Source organism: Thalia democratica, unplaced genomic scaffold (assembly GCF_965202585.1).
Source record: "Thalia democratica unplaced genomic scaffold, ktThaDemo2.hap1.1 HAP1_SCAFFOLD_668, whole genome shotgun sequence".
NCBI classification, from domain to species: domain Eukaryota; kingdom Metazoa; phylum Chordata; class Thaliacea; order Salpida; family Salpidae; genus Thalia; species Thalia democratica.
The window spans coordinates 18,850-35,488 of record NW_028139665.1 but is presented as its reverse complement, the minus strand read 5'-3'; the positions used below and the strand labels follow the sequence as shown (position 1 = coordinate 35,488).

Below are 16,639 nucleotides of genomic sequence, written 5' to 3'. Positions count from 1 at the left end.
GCGTAACCAAACGAGAGTGCGTAAAGATACGAGAGGTTACTGTAGATGCAAAAAATTTATTACTAATTTTTTTTTGTATCATTCAATTTCTTTACATTTAAAAACACAGCAAAATTATGTTTTCAATTTTGTTATACTACCAAAGACATTTTTTTAAACTTTAGTTTGATTTTATACTAAAATAGACCAAAAACTTCTTTATTAAAAACCAAGAAGAAATTTACAAAAAACCTTTATCAACCCTGAAATGAGAAAGATGTAGTTTGCGCCTGAAAAACATTTTTTTTATATGATTTCAAAAAACTCATGGTGCCTAAGGTTAAATTTAAGTCACTCAGGATAGTTTTTGGTAACTTAAGATAGTCTTTATTACAAAGAGTTGCAACCCTGTAGCAGGGTATATTACCTGAAAACTCAAGGTATTTTGCTCAAATACAAAAAAAAGTACATAGATTTATAATTTATTTTTATTTTCATGATCTATATTTAGTTTTTAAGTTTTCAATTAGATCCAACATTAATTTTTGTAAAATAGTTGTTGGACTCCTAATGTCTTTTATTGAATTGAATTCTTATTAGATTTATTTTATTTTTAGCTTTTGTAATACTATGAGTACAAACTATAGTGTGCTTTTTAAACAAGAAAGTGCTCATGAAGATGACATTTGGAATTGTGCTTGGGCAAAAAATGAGCATCATGGAAATGAGTTCATAGTGACTGGATCTCTTGATAACAAAGTTAAGTGCTGGAATTGGATTGATGAACAGTTAGAACTTAAATGGGTGTTTGAAGGTCACCAGCTTGGATTAGTATCTGTTTTTGTTAACAGTTCGGGAACACAAGTTGTTTCCAGCTCCATGGACTCTCAAATTTGCATATGGGATCTCGAAAGTGGTAAGCAAATTAGATCTATTGATAATGGGACTGTAGACACATGGACAACAACATTTTCTCCTGATGAAAATTATATTGCTACTGGAGGTCAAAGTGGAAAAGTTGTATTATTGAGTGCTCATGATGGATCAAAAGCTAGAGAAATTGAAACAAAAGGTAAATTTATTCTCAAAATTGCTTACAGCCCAGATGGCAAGTATATTGCAGTAAGTGCAATTGATGGAAACATAAAGCTTATTGATGTTGAAACAGGACAACAAATGCCTGAATTTGGACATTCAATGCCTGTCAGATCATTATCATTTTCTCCAGATTCTAATAAGTTAATTAGTGCTTCTGATGATGGTCAAGTAAAGCTGTTTGATGTAAGAACAACTAAACCTATTTACACTTTTAGTGGGCATTCAGGATGGGTTACTGATTGTGATTATTGTCCAGATAATGTACATTTTGCTACAAGTTCAACCGATAAAACAGTTAGAGTTTGGGATGAGAGTTTGCAGCAGTGTGTAAATGTTTCTGTTTATAAAGAAGAAAACTAATTACTTTTTAAACATCTGTAACGTTTAACAGCAAAAAATTATAAACAATGTCAATAAATCATAAATGTATATGACTGTCCAATTTAGACTAAATTTTAGTACTTTTTAAAATTATAGTAGGTATTGACATTGTTTATAATTTTTTGCTGTTAAACGTTACAGATGTTTAAAAAGTTAGTTTTCTTCTTTATAAACAGAAGTTATTTAAGTTTTTATACTTCTTACGTGTATATAGCTGCAATATCAGCTAATTTTCTGGTAAAATGTTAGATCTAAGTGGTATATTTTTTAGAATAATTTTTCTATAGTTATTTTTAAGGTATTCTGTTATAACTAAAATGGGAAATGCAACGTCATCAAAGCGCTCACATGAAGAACAACTAGATGGCCAACATAGTTTAGATTCAACTAACCCTAATTTTGTTTTTCCTGACCATTTTCCTCCAGATGAAGTTGTTAATCCTAAAATATCAGGAGCTGCAAAACATGTTCCTGCTGTTGTTAGATGGAAAGGTTATTGTTTTATTAAATAAAAATATGTTATATTATAAATAATTGTATCTTCAAAATTTATATGGTATCATTATTTTATTTTTAAGCTATTAGTTATTCAATCATTTTTAATTGTAAAGTATTATATTACATTGAAAACAAATCATATACAAAACTGCATGTATAATTTTATTGTAGATATACGCTTAATTATCAACAAGCAGAGTATATATTTGGACTAATAAAAAATCATATACCTCAATTTATCTCAAATTTTGTTCTTTATTCTATGTCAGAATTTTATTTAAGTACAATGGTAACGACTTAGTTTTTTGATTAAAACAAGTATAGCTTTAGCTAAAAATCATATTTTTGTTTTATTAGAAATTTGAATTAAATCAGCTAACTAATAACTAAATAAGACTCCAAACAAAGTATATTAAAACTAATAAATTATTGGATCTTAATTATAAAGAACTATCTGGTTTTCATTCCAATTTATTCATGTTTTCAAATATGTGTAACCTCTAAAGTTTAAAATTTTGTAATACAAAATTATATAGTTATTTGCCTTAACTAAAAAAGAATGCTGAATTTACTGGGATGTAAAGAGCTTATGCAAATTATATATTTTATTCGCAACCAGTTTCGGTCAAGAAGAGATTGCAACCTTTTCAAGCAAAAAATAAAATATTAAACTGCATATAACAATGTTAGTTATTTACAAACTCATTCATGCGTGAAGAATATAAACAAAAACTAAAATGTTGCATATTCGAAAATTCCAGCATGTCAGAGTATAATTAGATAAAATTGGTACTAGTTAAAAAAAAACGAACTGAAATTAATATTAATATAATGAGTCAAAGTAAAAAACTGAATTCAGAGCTTTGAAAAAATATTTATACCTTGAAATTTATCTAAATGAAATAAAGAATTGTCTAAAATTGTAATTTTAAGCCAAGAGTAAACTAAACATTAATAAAGCTCAAAGTTGCTGAAGATTTCAAAGTCTAATTTTTGTTAAGTTAACATAACAGTCAAAAATTAAACTAAATTAAGAACTATCTAAAAAATTGCATTTTATTGTTGTGTTGTGTGTAGATATACGTTTTTTAGTTGATTGGCACTTAGTCCAATGTATTTTTTTGTTAAATTATCTGTTTGTATTGTTGCCTGGTAAGTTACATTTTCTGCCCTACATTCTCCTCCTTCTAGGGGGAAAGTTTCTTTCTGCAGTTGCATGATTCATCTCTGTTTACTTTATCGTTGTTTATTTCTTTTTTGTTGTGGTTTTTCTAATATTGTTTCAATGACAATCCAAATGACAAAAACTACCTCCAGTATAAACAAGCAACTGAACTCTCAAAATTAAACCATAATTTTAAAAATGAAAATAAGAAATACAAAATAAGTTGGAAAAATATTACAAAGGGAAAAAAAATCTAAACCAGGAGTTATGACATGCAGATTGTGCTTAAAAGAAGCTTTATTAATACTTGAATCTGATACAAATTGCATCAACAAAAGAATGAGCTCATGCAGACACAAAAAACAAATTTTTATTAATAAACTGGAAAGCAGACAAAACTTAAACCAAATTATAATTATAGTACAAAATAGGTTATTTTTCTTGACTTTTTCATTGTGTTTTTGTTGACATTTGGCTTAAATAAAAAAAAAGTTTTTTTAGATAGTTCTTAAATCCGATAAATTTTGACTGTTATGTTAACTTAACAATAATTATAATTCGAAATCTTCAGCGACTTTGAGTTTTATTAATGTTTTGTTGACTCTTGGCTTAAAACCACAATTTTAGACAATTCTTTATTTCATTTAGATAAATTTCAAGGTATAAATGTTTTTTTTTTAAAGCTCTGAATTCAGTTTTTTTCTTTGACTAATTATATTGATATTAAGTCTATTCGTTTTTTTTTAACTAATACCAATTTTATCTAGTTATACTCTGACATGCTGGAATTTTCGAATATGCAACATTTTAGTTTTTGTTTATATTCTTTACGCATGAATGAGTTTGTAAATAACAGTATAAATAACTAACATTGTTATATGCAGTTTAATATTTTATTTTTTGCTTGAAAAGGTCGCAATCTCTGGCCACCGAAACCTGTCACGAATAAAATATATAATTTGTATAAATCTATTGTATTACAAAATTAGTAACAAAAAACTTCATGAAAAGATGCAAGCTTCAGGTTTACAATTAAGCACAAACAATTCTATAGTATTAGATACTTCTAAAAATATAAATCTATATGTATGAACATAAATTGCTAGTTTACAAAGGTAGTGAATTATGGACTAAGCTACCATTATGTTTTTAAAAAAAGTCTTAGGTGTTTTGGAAAGTTGCAGGATGATTTTAAAATAGTTTGTTAAATAGTGTATTTCAAGGTCATAAGTAATTACTACTACTCTTTTATTTACTTTAGTTTATGAAGAATATAAATAATTGTTTTTTTTACCCAAAAATTCTGTTTTATAAGTTGATTTGTTGTGTTAAAATAGCAGTAATTCAGTTTAAATTGCAGCACTTTTATTTGACTATTTTTTTAGATTATTTATTAGGATCACTATTTATATTTTATAGCTGCCCAACTTCAGAGTATTAACAAACTTCTTGCTTATTGTATAGCTTGTCCATATTAAAATTTAGATATAAGCAGGGGCGTAGCGTGGGGAGGGACACTGGCGTATGCGTGCCACCCAAAAATGAAAAGAAGTAAAAAAAAATGTAATAACTATTTCTTTATTGTTTATTTTTTCTGCTTAATTTGTCTTTTTTCAACTATGTTTATCTAGTATTCGAAAAGTCAAACGAAATTTTAAATACCAATTAGTGACAAGTTAGGGAAATTACCCAATATACTGATTCGGTGCGCAAGCGAAAGTGCGCACCGATTTTGATGGAAAACTCCATAAGGAATTTTTTTATAAATTTATTAACTTCATTAAGAATTTAAACTCAAAAAGTACGCAACTAGTTAGTGCACCGCAGTAGTATAACCTTATGACAGATTTTTTTACAAAAAGTATACAAAAATACGTCACGCTTAAAGAAAAATTAAACAGTTTTACAAGTTTTTTTTAAGCTACAATAAATGCTAAATCTACTGCTAGTTTTCTGATCTTTGTTTTCGTAAACATACAAGAAAACGCGTGGCGGCCTATGAGAAATAAACTTTGTTTGTGATTTTAATTTGAACAAATACAATTAGATGAATTAAATTTAAAAAGTATACTTTTAACTGTTTTACAAAGTTGTAATAAATTGTAATAACAGTTATAAAATTGTTCTATTTTAAATTCTGTGTAACTTTATTTAAATTATGTGCAATGAGGTGTTGTTATCACTGTTGTATTGTATGTTAAAGAGATTGATGTTTTTTTGTAAATAAAACAGATACTTTCGTTTCATTGAATATACTCATTTTTAAAGATATAAAGTTTACTGTAAGTAGTAAAAACAAATTTTATTTAGTAAGTTTACATTTGTGCAAGTATAAGTAATTCTAATGAAATTTATGCTTCTTTTTAATTGTTTAATATTGCAATATATAAGTATCTTTTAAAACAGTTACTTCGAACTTGTTTTACTTAAAGAACTTATTTCAATTATATTACTTATAAAAAGATCTTTTTATAGCTAATTACAAAAGTTTTAATTTAGGGGATTTTTGTGAGAAAAAAATTGCGCATCCCCTGACCAAAATACCACGCTACGCCACTGGTTATAAGTGTTCTTATTTTACAATGAGTTGAATATATAGATGTTAGGGTGAGACTAATGTTTCAAATAAACTTATAATAGCTTGGTCTACTTTTTTAAAGAAAACTTAAAGTAATTTTCTGCGTTTGCAATTTTTTTTTTGTTTTTTTATAGTTGCACTTAAAGGCTTCGAAAAGTATTTAAAATGTAAAAAAGTATTTTTTTAAAGAAATAAAATTTTCTTCTTCTATGTTCTGAATATTCTTTATTTTATTATTAAGTGTGTAAGTGTTACAGTACTTTTTAATTTAGTTATCATATTATTTATAAAAGTCAAAATGTGTTTATGGTTGAATTCACATCTTTAAAAACTATTAAAAAAAGTTATCATTCAAATACAATTTTCCTAACTGTTTTTATCATGTTTTAAAATAAATAATTTAGTAGTTAAGCTATTAGCATAAAACACTGATAAAATTTAAAAAAAGAAAATTTGAGCTTCTTTAGTTTTTACTTTTAAAGAAATCTGTGCCTATCTTTTAAGAATTTCTAAGTTTGCTTTTTTAGGATTGTTTATCTTGTTATATAATTAATTTTTTAGGTCTAAAGGTATTTCTACTACTTCTTTAAAAAAAAATTCAAAGTTTTAGGCTAGTACTCTTTTCATTTGTATGTTTTTTAAAACGTTTTGTGTTCATTTTGAATACAATTTTTCCAATTAAATCTCACTTATTTAATTTCCAACTATTTTTATTTTCTTTTTTTATCATTTGGTTTTTTTTAAGTTTAGAACTTTAAATTTTTAGCTGGTTTTTATTGCTTGTAATAGATTGTAAAAGTATGTGGTGTACAACTCGATAACCGAAATGTCCATAGATCAAATTTTTTGAGCGCTTTTCTTTTGTACTTCAATAAGCAATATATTCAGGATTGTCTAAAATCTTGGAATACTTGAAAAACCTGGAATTAGAAAATTTAGGCACAAAAACCTAGAATGTTGAGAAATTTTGAAAAAAAAATCTTGAATTTCGAACAAAAAGTAATGAAATTTCGATTTGACACAAAAATATATCGTATGATTTTTTTTTTGTTATCATTAATTTTTTATTATTGGAAAACACGTTTAAAGTTGCTTTGCAGTATCTTTTCAATGTTGTTATACTAATTAATACGGTTTTTAACCTTAAATATAATTTAATGCTACAAACAAAATTATAAACTTGTAGTTGTACTTTCGAAAACCTTGATGCAATTCATAATACTTGGAAAAAATTTCTCAAAAACCTTTGGAAACCTATATACTGTTTTGGAGAGCTTACAACCAGTTAAAATAATTCTTTGACGCTTTAGAAAACACAACAGTGTTGATATATAAATAGTAAACTTTAATTTTTACCTTATAAGCATATTAAACTTTTATTGTTTCAATACAAATTTTTACTTTAGAACTTCTTAAAATTTATAAGAAGGTAGGTCACAAAATTTTACTAGTAAAAAAAGTATGTTTTTGTTGACATTAGCATGTAGGAAGAACATTTTGAATTGCTGTAACTTGAAGTCTGATAACTTTAATTCTAGAAGAAGTAATTTTTTTTAAATTTTATGAAATCTATGGCTAGTTGGCAATATAATTTTGAATATATTTTATTTTTAGGAAATTGAAATAGTGGTTAAGGCCATAGGGGATTTTAGTCACTTTTTTTATTTAGTTTAGTTGTAACTATAACATTGATTTTTTTTTATATAGTTTAACAATTATATTTTAAAAACTATCAAAGTAATATATTCTAAATGTTAGTATGAAGCTAACCCCTAAAATAAATAAACATGGTTGTTATATAGTTTTTGAGAAGTTTCTTCTAGGTTATATTTTTTCTTTAAGGATTTCGGAAGCACACGTTTGTTGTCTCTTTTAACTAATAAATTAAACTTAAGGTTAAAATTTTTTATTAATTTTCTTGAAAGATACTTAATTGCAACTTTTTATGTGTTTAATTTTAAACAACAAAGTTTTTAATTGTGCATAACACTTATTTATTATGTAATTTAATCTTTTTCAAAATTCAATGTTATTTAATGATTTCTGTTCAAATTCCTAGTTGTTTTTGCTAAAATTTTCAAATGACTGGTTACATTGCCACCCTATTTAACTGTAATAGTTCTTAATAAAAATTGAATTTTATCGATTTTTAAATAATTTTTTTTCGTTCAAAATAAACTTAATTTCAAAATTCCCTGATAGTTTATACATTTTAAAATTTCCTAAACCAATTAAAAATTTAGGAGGAGGAAACGAAGTTTACATTTCTGGTTCTTATGACAACTGGCAGAACAAACTTAAGTTGAACAAGAGCCATGACGACTTTGTCACCATAGTAGAGCTTCCTGAAGGTGAACACCAATACAAATTTTTAGTTGACGGCTCATGGAAAGTAGACGACAGGGAGCCAACCAAACTCAATGACCAAGGAGAGCTTAACAACGTGCTCACAGTCAAGCCGTCAGATTTTGAAGTCTTTGAAGCGCTTGCTTTTGATTCAAATTCAAAAAATAAAAAGCGCCAGTTTGTGAAGAACTACAGCATAAATCAGCCAGATGATCAAGGCGACGTTTACTCGCAGGAAATTCCAGGCAGGCTGCTCGAAGACTGCAACTTGCATCCTCCCAGTCTGCCGCCGCACCTTCTCAGCAAAGTTTTGCTCAACCAAGATATCGAGATGTCCAATGAGCCGTCGTTGCTTCCCGAGCCACAGCACGTAATGCTCAACCACATGTACGCTCTCTCTATAAAGGACGGCGTGATGGCTCTCAGCGCTACTCACCGTTATAGAAAAAAGTTTGTGACTACTCTGCTCTACAAACCAATTTAGTTTTAATCTGCTTCTGAATGGGTTTTACGTATTTCGAGACTGTATTTTTTTTGCAAAAATCATTGTTGTTCTCGTGAATTTTAATAATGTTTTTTTTGTGATCATAGAAACTGTCTTATTTTATTTCTTGCATAAATGTTGTAAAAACATACTTTGGTTTGTAGAATTTTATGAAAACATGTAATATTGTAATTTTCGTCAAATTTTTATCAATGAACTTTAGTTTATAAAAGTTATCAGTTTTTTAATAATGAAATTAAAATAAAACTTTAAGACAATTTTCTAATAATACGTGTTATTCCTGGTTATAGAGTATTTGAAAGTCCAATAAATAAATACTTTTTAAATCTAGTCATCCTTAAAGTGTTTTTTTAAAGAATGTTATGAACAAGTATCAAAAATTCTGCTTATATATTTTATACTGTTTACAAGTTTTTGCTATTAATAATAGTTACATACACATTCTGAGCAGTAAATTTAAAGCTTTTTTAGTTTGAATATGCCAAAATACTACTAGTACTTTTGTATTTATTGTAAGATGAATTTTTTTACATTAAATTAATTCTACATTTAAGATTTATTCAAGAAACGTTTCTAGTAATCAGTAAAAATTTTTCATTGTTCTTGTTGAAATTTTTATGATATTACCACTTAAAAAAATTCCAAAAGTTCATTCTAAATATTTTTAATGTTTTTGTTTATAAGTTACTGTTTGATAAATTGTGGTTTAAGGTTTTCATACTCGGATCAGAGTTTTATATTGGTTATTATTTTTTTATCAATTCAATAAAATAACTATATGATTTAACCGTGTTGTTTTTTTTTTCCTTAAAATAAAAATATCTTATGTATTTTAAAATAAAATAAGTAAAAATCTTAATTGTCTTTCTGAGCTTTAATTTTGTTTGAAGTTATAAACAGCCTTTCTAAAAAGTTTGTTTTTATTTTTAAATTTCAACACAAAACTTGAGACAAAGATTTAGTTATAAATATATCATTTAGTTTCTTCGTATTTTTAGATACAAACATATTTTATATCAATATTTTTGAAAATTAAAGTTAATCTATTTTAAAGTTATCAAACACCTTGGAAGCACTAAGTTTAAAATTTTATTAACAGAAAAGTTTTAAAATCATAATACGAACTAAAGTTTGATAGCTATCGTTTAATTACTACTTTTTCGTAGAAGATTCTAAACAATTTTTATTTACTAAATTGATTTAGCTAAACAATGTTATTATCTAATTAATTTAATCTCTCAACATATTATCAAGTTTTTTAATGTTATGTTAAAATTTGTATTTATTTCCTATTTTTTATTTGACCTAGTTAATTTTAGATTGAAGAAATAGATAACCTAGACTATACTTTTAAAGAATATAAATACATATTTATAGTGAAACATTTAAGAGGGTTGCTAATTGCTTAGGTTTGCTTGATAATGAAAGAAAAAACATCTATTTTTTTAGTTCGTTTACTTAAACTTAATCTTCTTTCATAAGTAATCTTAAGAATCTATATAAGACACGTTTTTATAACTTTATTTTCGTCGTCTTTTAACATTTAAGCTTAGTTTTTTAAACATTTATTGGTGGCTAGCTTTTTTTTGGACTGTCTTTACACATTATTCTTTAAAGTAATTTGTTCGCCCAACTTGGAAAGCATGAGCTCAGGATATTATGTTACTTACAAATGTAGTTTAGGTTTGTCAACTACATGTATTGTAAAGTTGGGTTGCTATAAAAAGGTAAAAATTACTTACGTGTTTATAGTTCCTAGTAATATACTTTGTTTCTATGAAAATTAAACATAATCAGTTTTTTCACTTAATATATGGATGAGATATTTTTTAGCTATACTTATAAGCTCAAACTAGTTTTTATTTAATAAATAAGAACTTTAGAAAAATAAAATACTTAAAACAATTTATATATTATCAGATACAACAAAAATATTTAAGTTACTATTGACTAGAAGTTAGAACTTAAAAAAAAAACTTTTATTAGGTATTAAAATGTGATTTTACGACATTTTCATCTTTTTGAACATTGGAAAGCGAAATAAGTATACATGAGTCTAAGTAACTTCAATTTAATTATGATATTAGTAGTTTAAACTTATATATTTTGAACTTACTTAATATATTATTTTATACATAACATATTATGTTATACTACACGAAAAAACTTAACAATTGTTTATTTTAAATTTCTTAAATAGGTTTTAAAACTTGTAATATTTTTTTTTTAATTAAGAAGTTCTTTAGCTTACTTACACCAACTTGTGTTTTAGAATGTGATTATACGCTTTGGAGAATTATTTTATGCAATATTTTTAAAGACAAACATGTTATGCAAAGCACGGGCTAAAAAATAAAATTATTTCTTTTAAAAATTACTAGCTAAAAGTATTAAATTTTTGTGGCTACCATGTACATTTTTTATGTATACTAATCTACACAAATAGAAGTTTGTCATCACATTTATTAGTTTGAATCCTAACTAAGCACCTTTGCTTGTTTTATTGTAAGGACCTTGTCCCATAATCTCTTTACAATTATTTTCAAAATTTAATCCTGTTATTTATATTCTTAGTAATTTAATTATTTTACTGAGGACAGTTGATTATATTTTATTTCTTTATGTTTTTGTACTACTTCGTACGTTATGCTTATATAAATATAAAAACAAACTTATTTATAAAAACATCTAGCATGAGTGATGCTATTATCAGTTAATTGTATTAAAATCTATACATATAAAGTTTCTGTTTATTATACAACATATCCGCCAAATTTACGGTTTATTTATTATTGTTGAATGCTTATTATATTTTTTGATTTTTATAAGCAACATCTCTTTTAATGGCCTCACGTAAATTGACATAACTTCAGCTGTAAATTTAATTTCGAATATGGTTTTCAATAATAAAATTATAATAATTTTAGTTTTCTGACCACTAGTTTAAAAAAATCCCAAAATTATTTTTTTATTTACATTTCCAGGCACACAGTGTAACGTTATTACACTTAGTAGGGGGTGAGGGGTTATAATTAAAGGGATACTATATTAAAATAACGTTTATTCTAATAGACCTAATACAATACATTTTGATACCATTGTTTATTTTTAAGACCGATCTTATGATTTTCAAAAGTTAAAGTATATTTTAACTAAACAAAAATTTATAATGATATTTATTTACTATATTGATAGAACATTTTGAAATACTACTATAAAAAATGAAATTATCATTAGATCAGTAAAAGTAAAATACATGATTTTTTTTCAAGTTTGAATAGCGTTTTGGAGACATGTTATTAAAACTAAGTTTAACAATTACATTTCTGCTGGAATACAGTACAAGATCAACAGCAGTCTCGCAGCAAAGCCAGTATAAAAAACAGATCAGTAGACTTATAATTTTATGTCAATCTAAAACACCAAGAGTAGAAAAATTAAAGGTCGTACTACTCATAGAAACACTGCGAAATATTAAAAAAAAAACGCTTTTGCCTAAAAGCCACCTAAGACACTCAGCGTTCGAGAAAGTTAAGACAACAAAGTAGCGGAGGGATACGAGTACTATATTTGAAAACACGTAATAAGAATAAAACTAGGGAAACCGGGTCCATTTAAAGGGTTAAAAATGGTATTTGAATGATTTTTAGGAAAGGAAAAACGATTAGAATCGTTGCATATGATTTGAGTCAGACTTAAACGTCTAAAATTAGAACTTATCATCTGATGGCTTAATAGATTGATGCGCGCGTCCAACAGGGAAGCCCACCCTTGTGCTCTAAATGCTGCTAATTTAGGAAAAGCTGCTAGCCTAAACGTCTAAAAACTTAAGCTTAAAATGCATCATTAAAATATAGGTCATAGCAGTAATTAGGAAATAACATAACAAATTTATTTTAAAACAAAAGTTTTAGAAAATGCTTTTCCACCAGATATAACCTGCTCGACTACTTGTGAGTGATTTAGGCTAATGATCAAAATTTACCTCCCTATAAAAGAACGGCTGAAACACAAACAGCTTCATATAAAAATGAATGCAAAAAAAAGAATTTTTCATAGAAAAAAGTAAAAATACTAGACTTTACTAACAACGCTCCATGTATCTTTGATCAAAATGACTCTACATGTCCATTATGTAAATATGAACAATATTATCTTTAATTCACATTGCCTGGTGAAATATAAAATATGTTTGAATTCATCATAAAAGTTTGGTAGGAATGCGTCTTGCGAAATATTTGGTTTTAAGAGAAATTCTTTCCCCAGGGTATCTTAAGTATTTTGATATAAGAATTTTAATGACTTAAAAATACAATTATAATTTTGCTATTAAATTCTACAATCAAAATTATTATTAGGTTTAAATTTTATAACTAAAAAACTGGTTTTTATTTTCTAGTATTTATTTGATTAAGCTGATGTAACCAAGATCAAGAAACTATCTACTAAGAAAAAACTCACACGCTAAATTCAAGCCATTTAAGATTGCACTTTATTCAACTTTCATAGAATAACAAATACAAGTTTTTATAAGCAACATTCAAAGCTTGTTTATGCTAAAATTATTAGTTTATTTAAACTTATACTTAGTATATTAAAAGTAAACAATTTAAATAACTTATTATTCATAAGTTTTATCTAAAATAAATAATTTTCGTTTTATTGAAACTGTTTCTCCAAATAACTTATAACACATATTTTAATAGTATTGGAATTTTATAATTACAATCTTAAAATTGTAAATGTAGTTTTTAAGTCCATAAAAATAAAACATTTTAACTGCTACCAAGCAAATCTAGTTATAAAATTTGAAAACCTATAAGATTTTCATATTTTATTAATATCAATCAAAATTTCTAAATAAAGTTTTGTAAGAATCAAATAACGTACATTTTTTCAACCTTGTTCTAAGGACCGTTAGATATAATATACAAGTCATCAAATTTAGTTGTTGAATTGAAGTTATTCGTCAAATATTTACTTTTTATTTTAAACAGTAATTTAAATCAATTTTGTTTTAAAATTTATTGATAAATAAATGAAATATTTACACGTATCCGCTAAAATTATGTATTCTTTATATCAAAATACAACTGCATAGAGTAAATAAAACGATTTAGTTCATCAGCTAATATAATTCATTATCAATAATTTTATAGCGTTAATTGTGTAAGTTCTATAATTGTTTACTTTTTTTCTTGAAATTTGGCTGATGAAAAGTGTAGTAGTGATGGACTAGTTTCTTTAACAGTTTTATGGGGCAGTTTTTCTTTCAAAAATTCAATTTTGTTTTTTCTCTCTATGCCTGCCATGAAGTAATTTGCATGATAGATCGAAATTACGTATTTCTTTTTCGGTCCATCTTTCTTTTAACATTTCCGACTCTTTACCATAATTTGGATCAATTTTCACAAGCTCATCATATTTTTTCCCTTGGTAATGATCAAGAACTCTTTCTTCTAAAAGATCAGGAACATTTGCAACCAGTAATTGATACTTTTCAGGTACTAGAGGAGATTTGGATTTATAAAGACAACAGTCAGAAACCAAAGTATCTACGGTTCTTTTTCTTATTATATAAAACTTGTTTTTCTCTACTTTTACAAGTATTTAAGGCATTTTCGAGAACTGATAAAGGTCGCTTCTCACAAGCACTATTTCCTTCCATTGCATTAATGTTTGTTAAATAAATCTATAAATCTATAAAAGTATTTTAATTTAACTATAATTACTAGACAACTTTTAAAACCTTGAATTTGAAGACACTAACTTTTATAGTGATAGAAAATTACTTGTTTAGACAGAAAATATAAATAAATCCCTTTAATCGCTATTTTTTATTCATTTTAGATAAGTTTTTCATTTAACCTTAAAGATATTACAATATCGCAAATTAGATATTAATAAATAAATCAAATAACATGTTTTATAAACTTAAATTTTGAAACTTATTATAATAAGATATAAAACAAAATTTACCAAAACTACTTTAATTGACTTTTATTAGAGTCAGAAATCTAGAAAAATTGTGTCAAGTTTTTGTAAGACTAGTCTGAGATTAAGTGTGAGTTCAAATAAACTTTGTTAATTCTAATATTAATGTATGAAATTCAAGTATGCTACTAAAATTTTAATATAAAATAGTATATACAAACTCACTTTATTTTCTTCTAATTAAAAGTATAATCTAAAAAACTAGCTTGAATTTGCCAAAAAAATATTAGTTGGCCTTTTTTTTTTTGATAAACAATGACTATTAACGCTGAGTCGAGTTTATAGGCCAACTGATATTGTTAGTAGGTTGTAAGTAACTATACTCTAGTGTTCTATCTGATCTAAACATTGAATTTGGTCGAATCTAGCCATAGCTTGCCAAGAAATGAATCTAATCAGATTTTAATTTGAAAAGTAGACTGGAATATAAGTCTGGCTGGATCTTGATTTTAAAAACAATTCTATCTGGTAATGGTTGGGTCTAAATATAGACTAAACATCAGAATCCTATTAAACTTGTTTTCAATTTAGTTTTGTCAAATTCGAATAATCAGGTCCAATTAAAACTAAGTAGAAATTTGATTATAACCATATAGGATTATATAAGTTGAGATCCGGCTAGAACCAGATGTTAAACTTACTTTTAAATAAAATCTGCTTAGATTTGGATCTTGGCAAACAATGGCCGGATCCAGTCATATTAAATTTTTAATACAGTAGTTTACTACTTTTAAGTCAATTTAAAATGGTTTTCTATAATTAAATCTAAAGCTGTTTTATTATTATCTTTAAAAATGCATTATCATTAACACAATAATGGGTCAAAAAAAAATGCTTAAAAAAAATAGAAAAACAGATAAATTAAATGAATTCAAGAAAATCCCTAAACCATTTAGTTTGAAAAAAAGGCTTAAATTTATTTATAATTATTACTATAAACTTACTATACACTTGATTTATAAAGATAAGTTGTTGACAAAAATTTTACGTTGAACTTTAAAAAAGGAGACGTAAACTTTAGTTTGACAATTGTGCCATTTAACATCACTTTACAAAAAATTAAATAAAAACTGATAAAAAGTCATATTTCATAGAATAATGTCCAACAAAAAGTAATTCGAACTATTAGTATCTGTTTTTATCACAGAACTTGGTGCTTATTTGACACTACTTACTAGCCTGACTTATAAAATTAAAAACTATATGGAAAGAGAAAAGTGGATTTTTGATTAACCACCTTGTTATTATTTTCTTGTAAATGTTGGCAAGAGTTTTAAGCTTACAACAGTAGTCTTTTAAAAAATAAGTAAATTATTACAACTACTAAAATATAATAGCTTTAATATAAAAATATTAGTAAAATTATAGTTTTTTAAAAAATTGATAAGTACTGTTTTAAAACTTTATTAGTTTCTGAACATAAAACAATTTTCATTTTAATCATTCATTTTCTTACCGAGACAAAACTTGAATGCATTACTGTAAGTAAAAGTTTTATTATAAGGTTATAAACCACAGCAATAATTTGAACCTCGTGTTTTTACTAACTTTACATACTGTTGTAGAACCATTGCAGTTTTGACAGACAAACCCTGTTTTAACAAAGTTAGTTAACAAAGAGTTCAAGTTCTGTCTGTTACACTCCCAGGGTTACCACAGATCAATCTGAAAAGAAATTCCTGACTTTTTGATCAAATTCTTAATCGAAACCGATTTAAAAATACATAAACAAAGACTTGAAATTATGTTAAGTTTTTAATCTTAATTTTATACCGTTCTTTTGCTAGAATCAACCATATAAGTTCTATTAAACCATTTGAACCATCTGTGTATTATTATTATATTATTTATTGTGCAATGTTGGACTCAGGGATCAAAACCTGAGCCACTTATCAAGACACTCAATGAGAATTTAAAAAAAAACATTTATAAACAACAATTAATAAACATAAATAAAACATCATACATAGTTGAAATTATAAAAACTCATTAATAAATTTAAACTTATTTGATTGATATAAAAGTCGATAACTTTAGACTTTCAAAATTAGTTGTACAAAAATAATGAAACTTAATTGATATTCTGTCCTAATTT

The 16,639-nt window shown here is 25.7% G+C and overlaps 1 protein-coding gene across 1 annotated transcript; it reads left to right on the top strand.

Annotated features, from left to right (window-relative positions):
* The first annotated feature begins 600 nt into the window (after positions 1-600).
* On the top strand, positions 601-8,949 carry LOC145846811 (uncharacterized). Its single transcript, XM_082953420.1, has 3 exons — positions 601-1,390; positions 1,912-1,950; positions 7,943-8,949. Exons 1-3 carry the CDS (start codon positions 610-612, stop codon positions 8,527-8,529), a joined length of 1,407 nt encoding a protein of 468 aa, XP_082809546.1. The 5' UTR covers positions 601-609; the 3' UTR covers positions 8,530-8,949.
* The last annotated feature ends 7,690 nt before the right edge of the window (positions 8,950-16,639 follow it).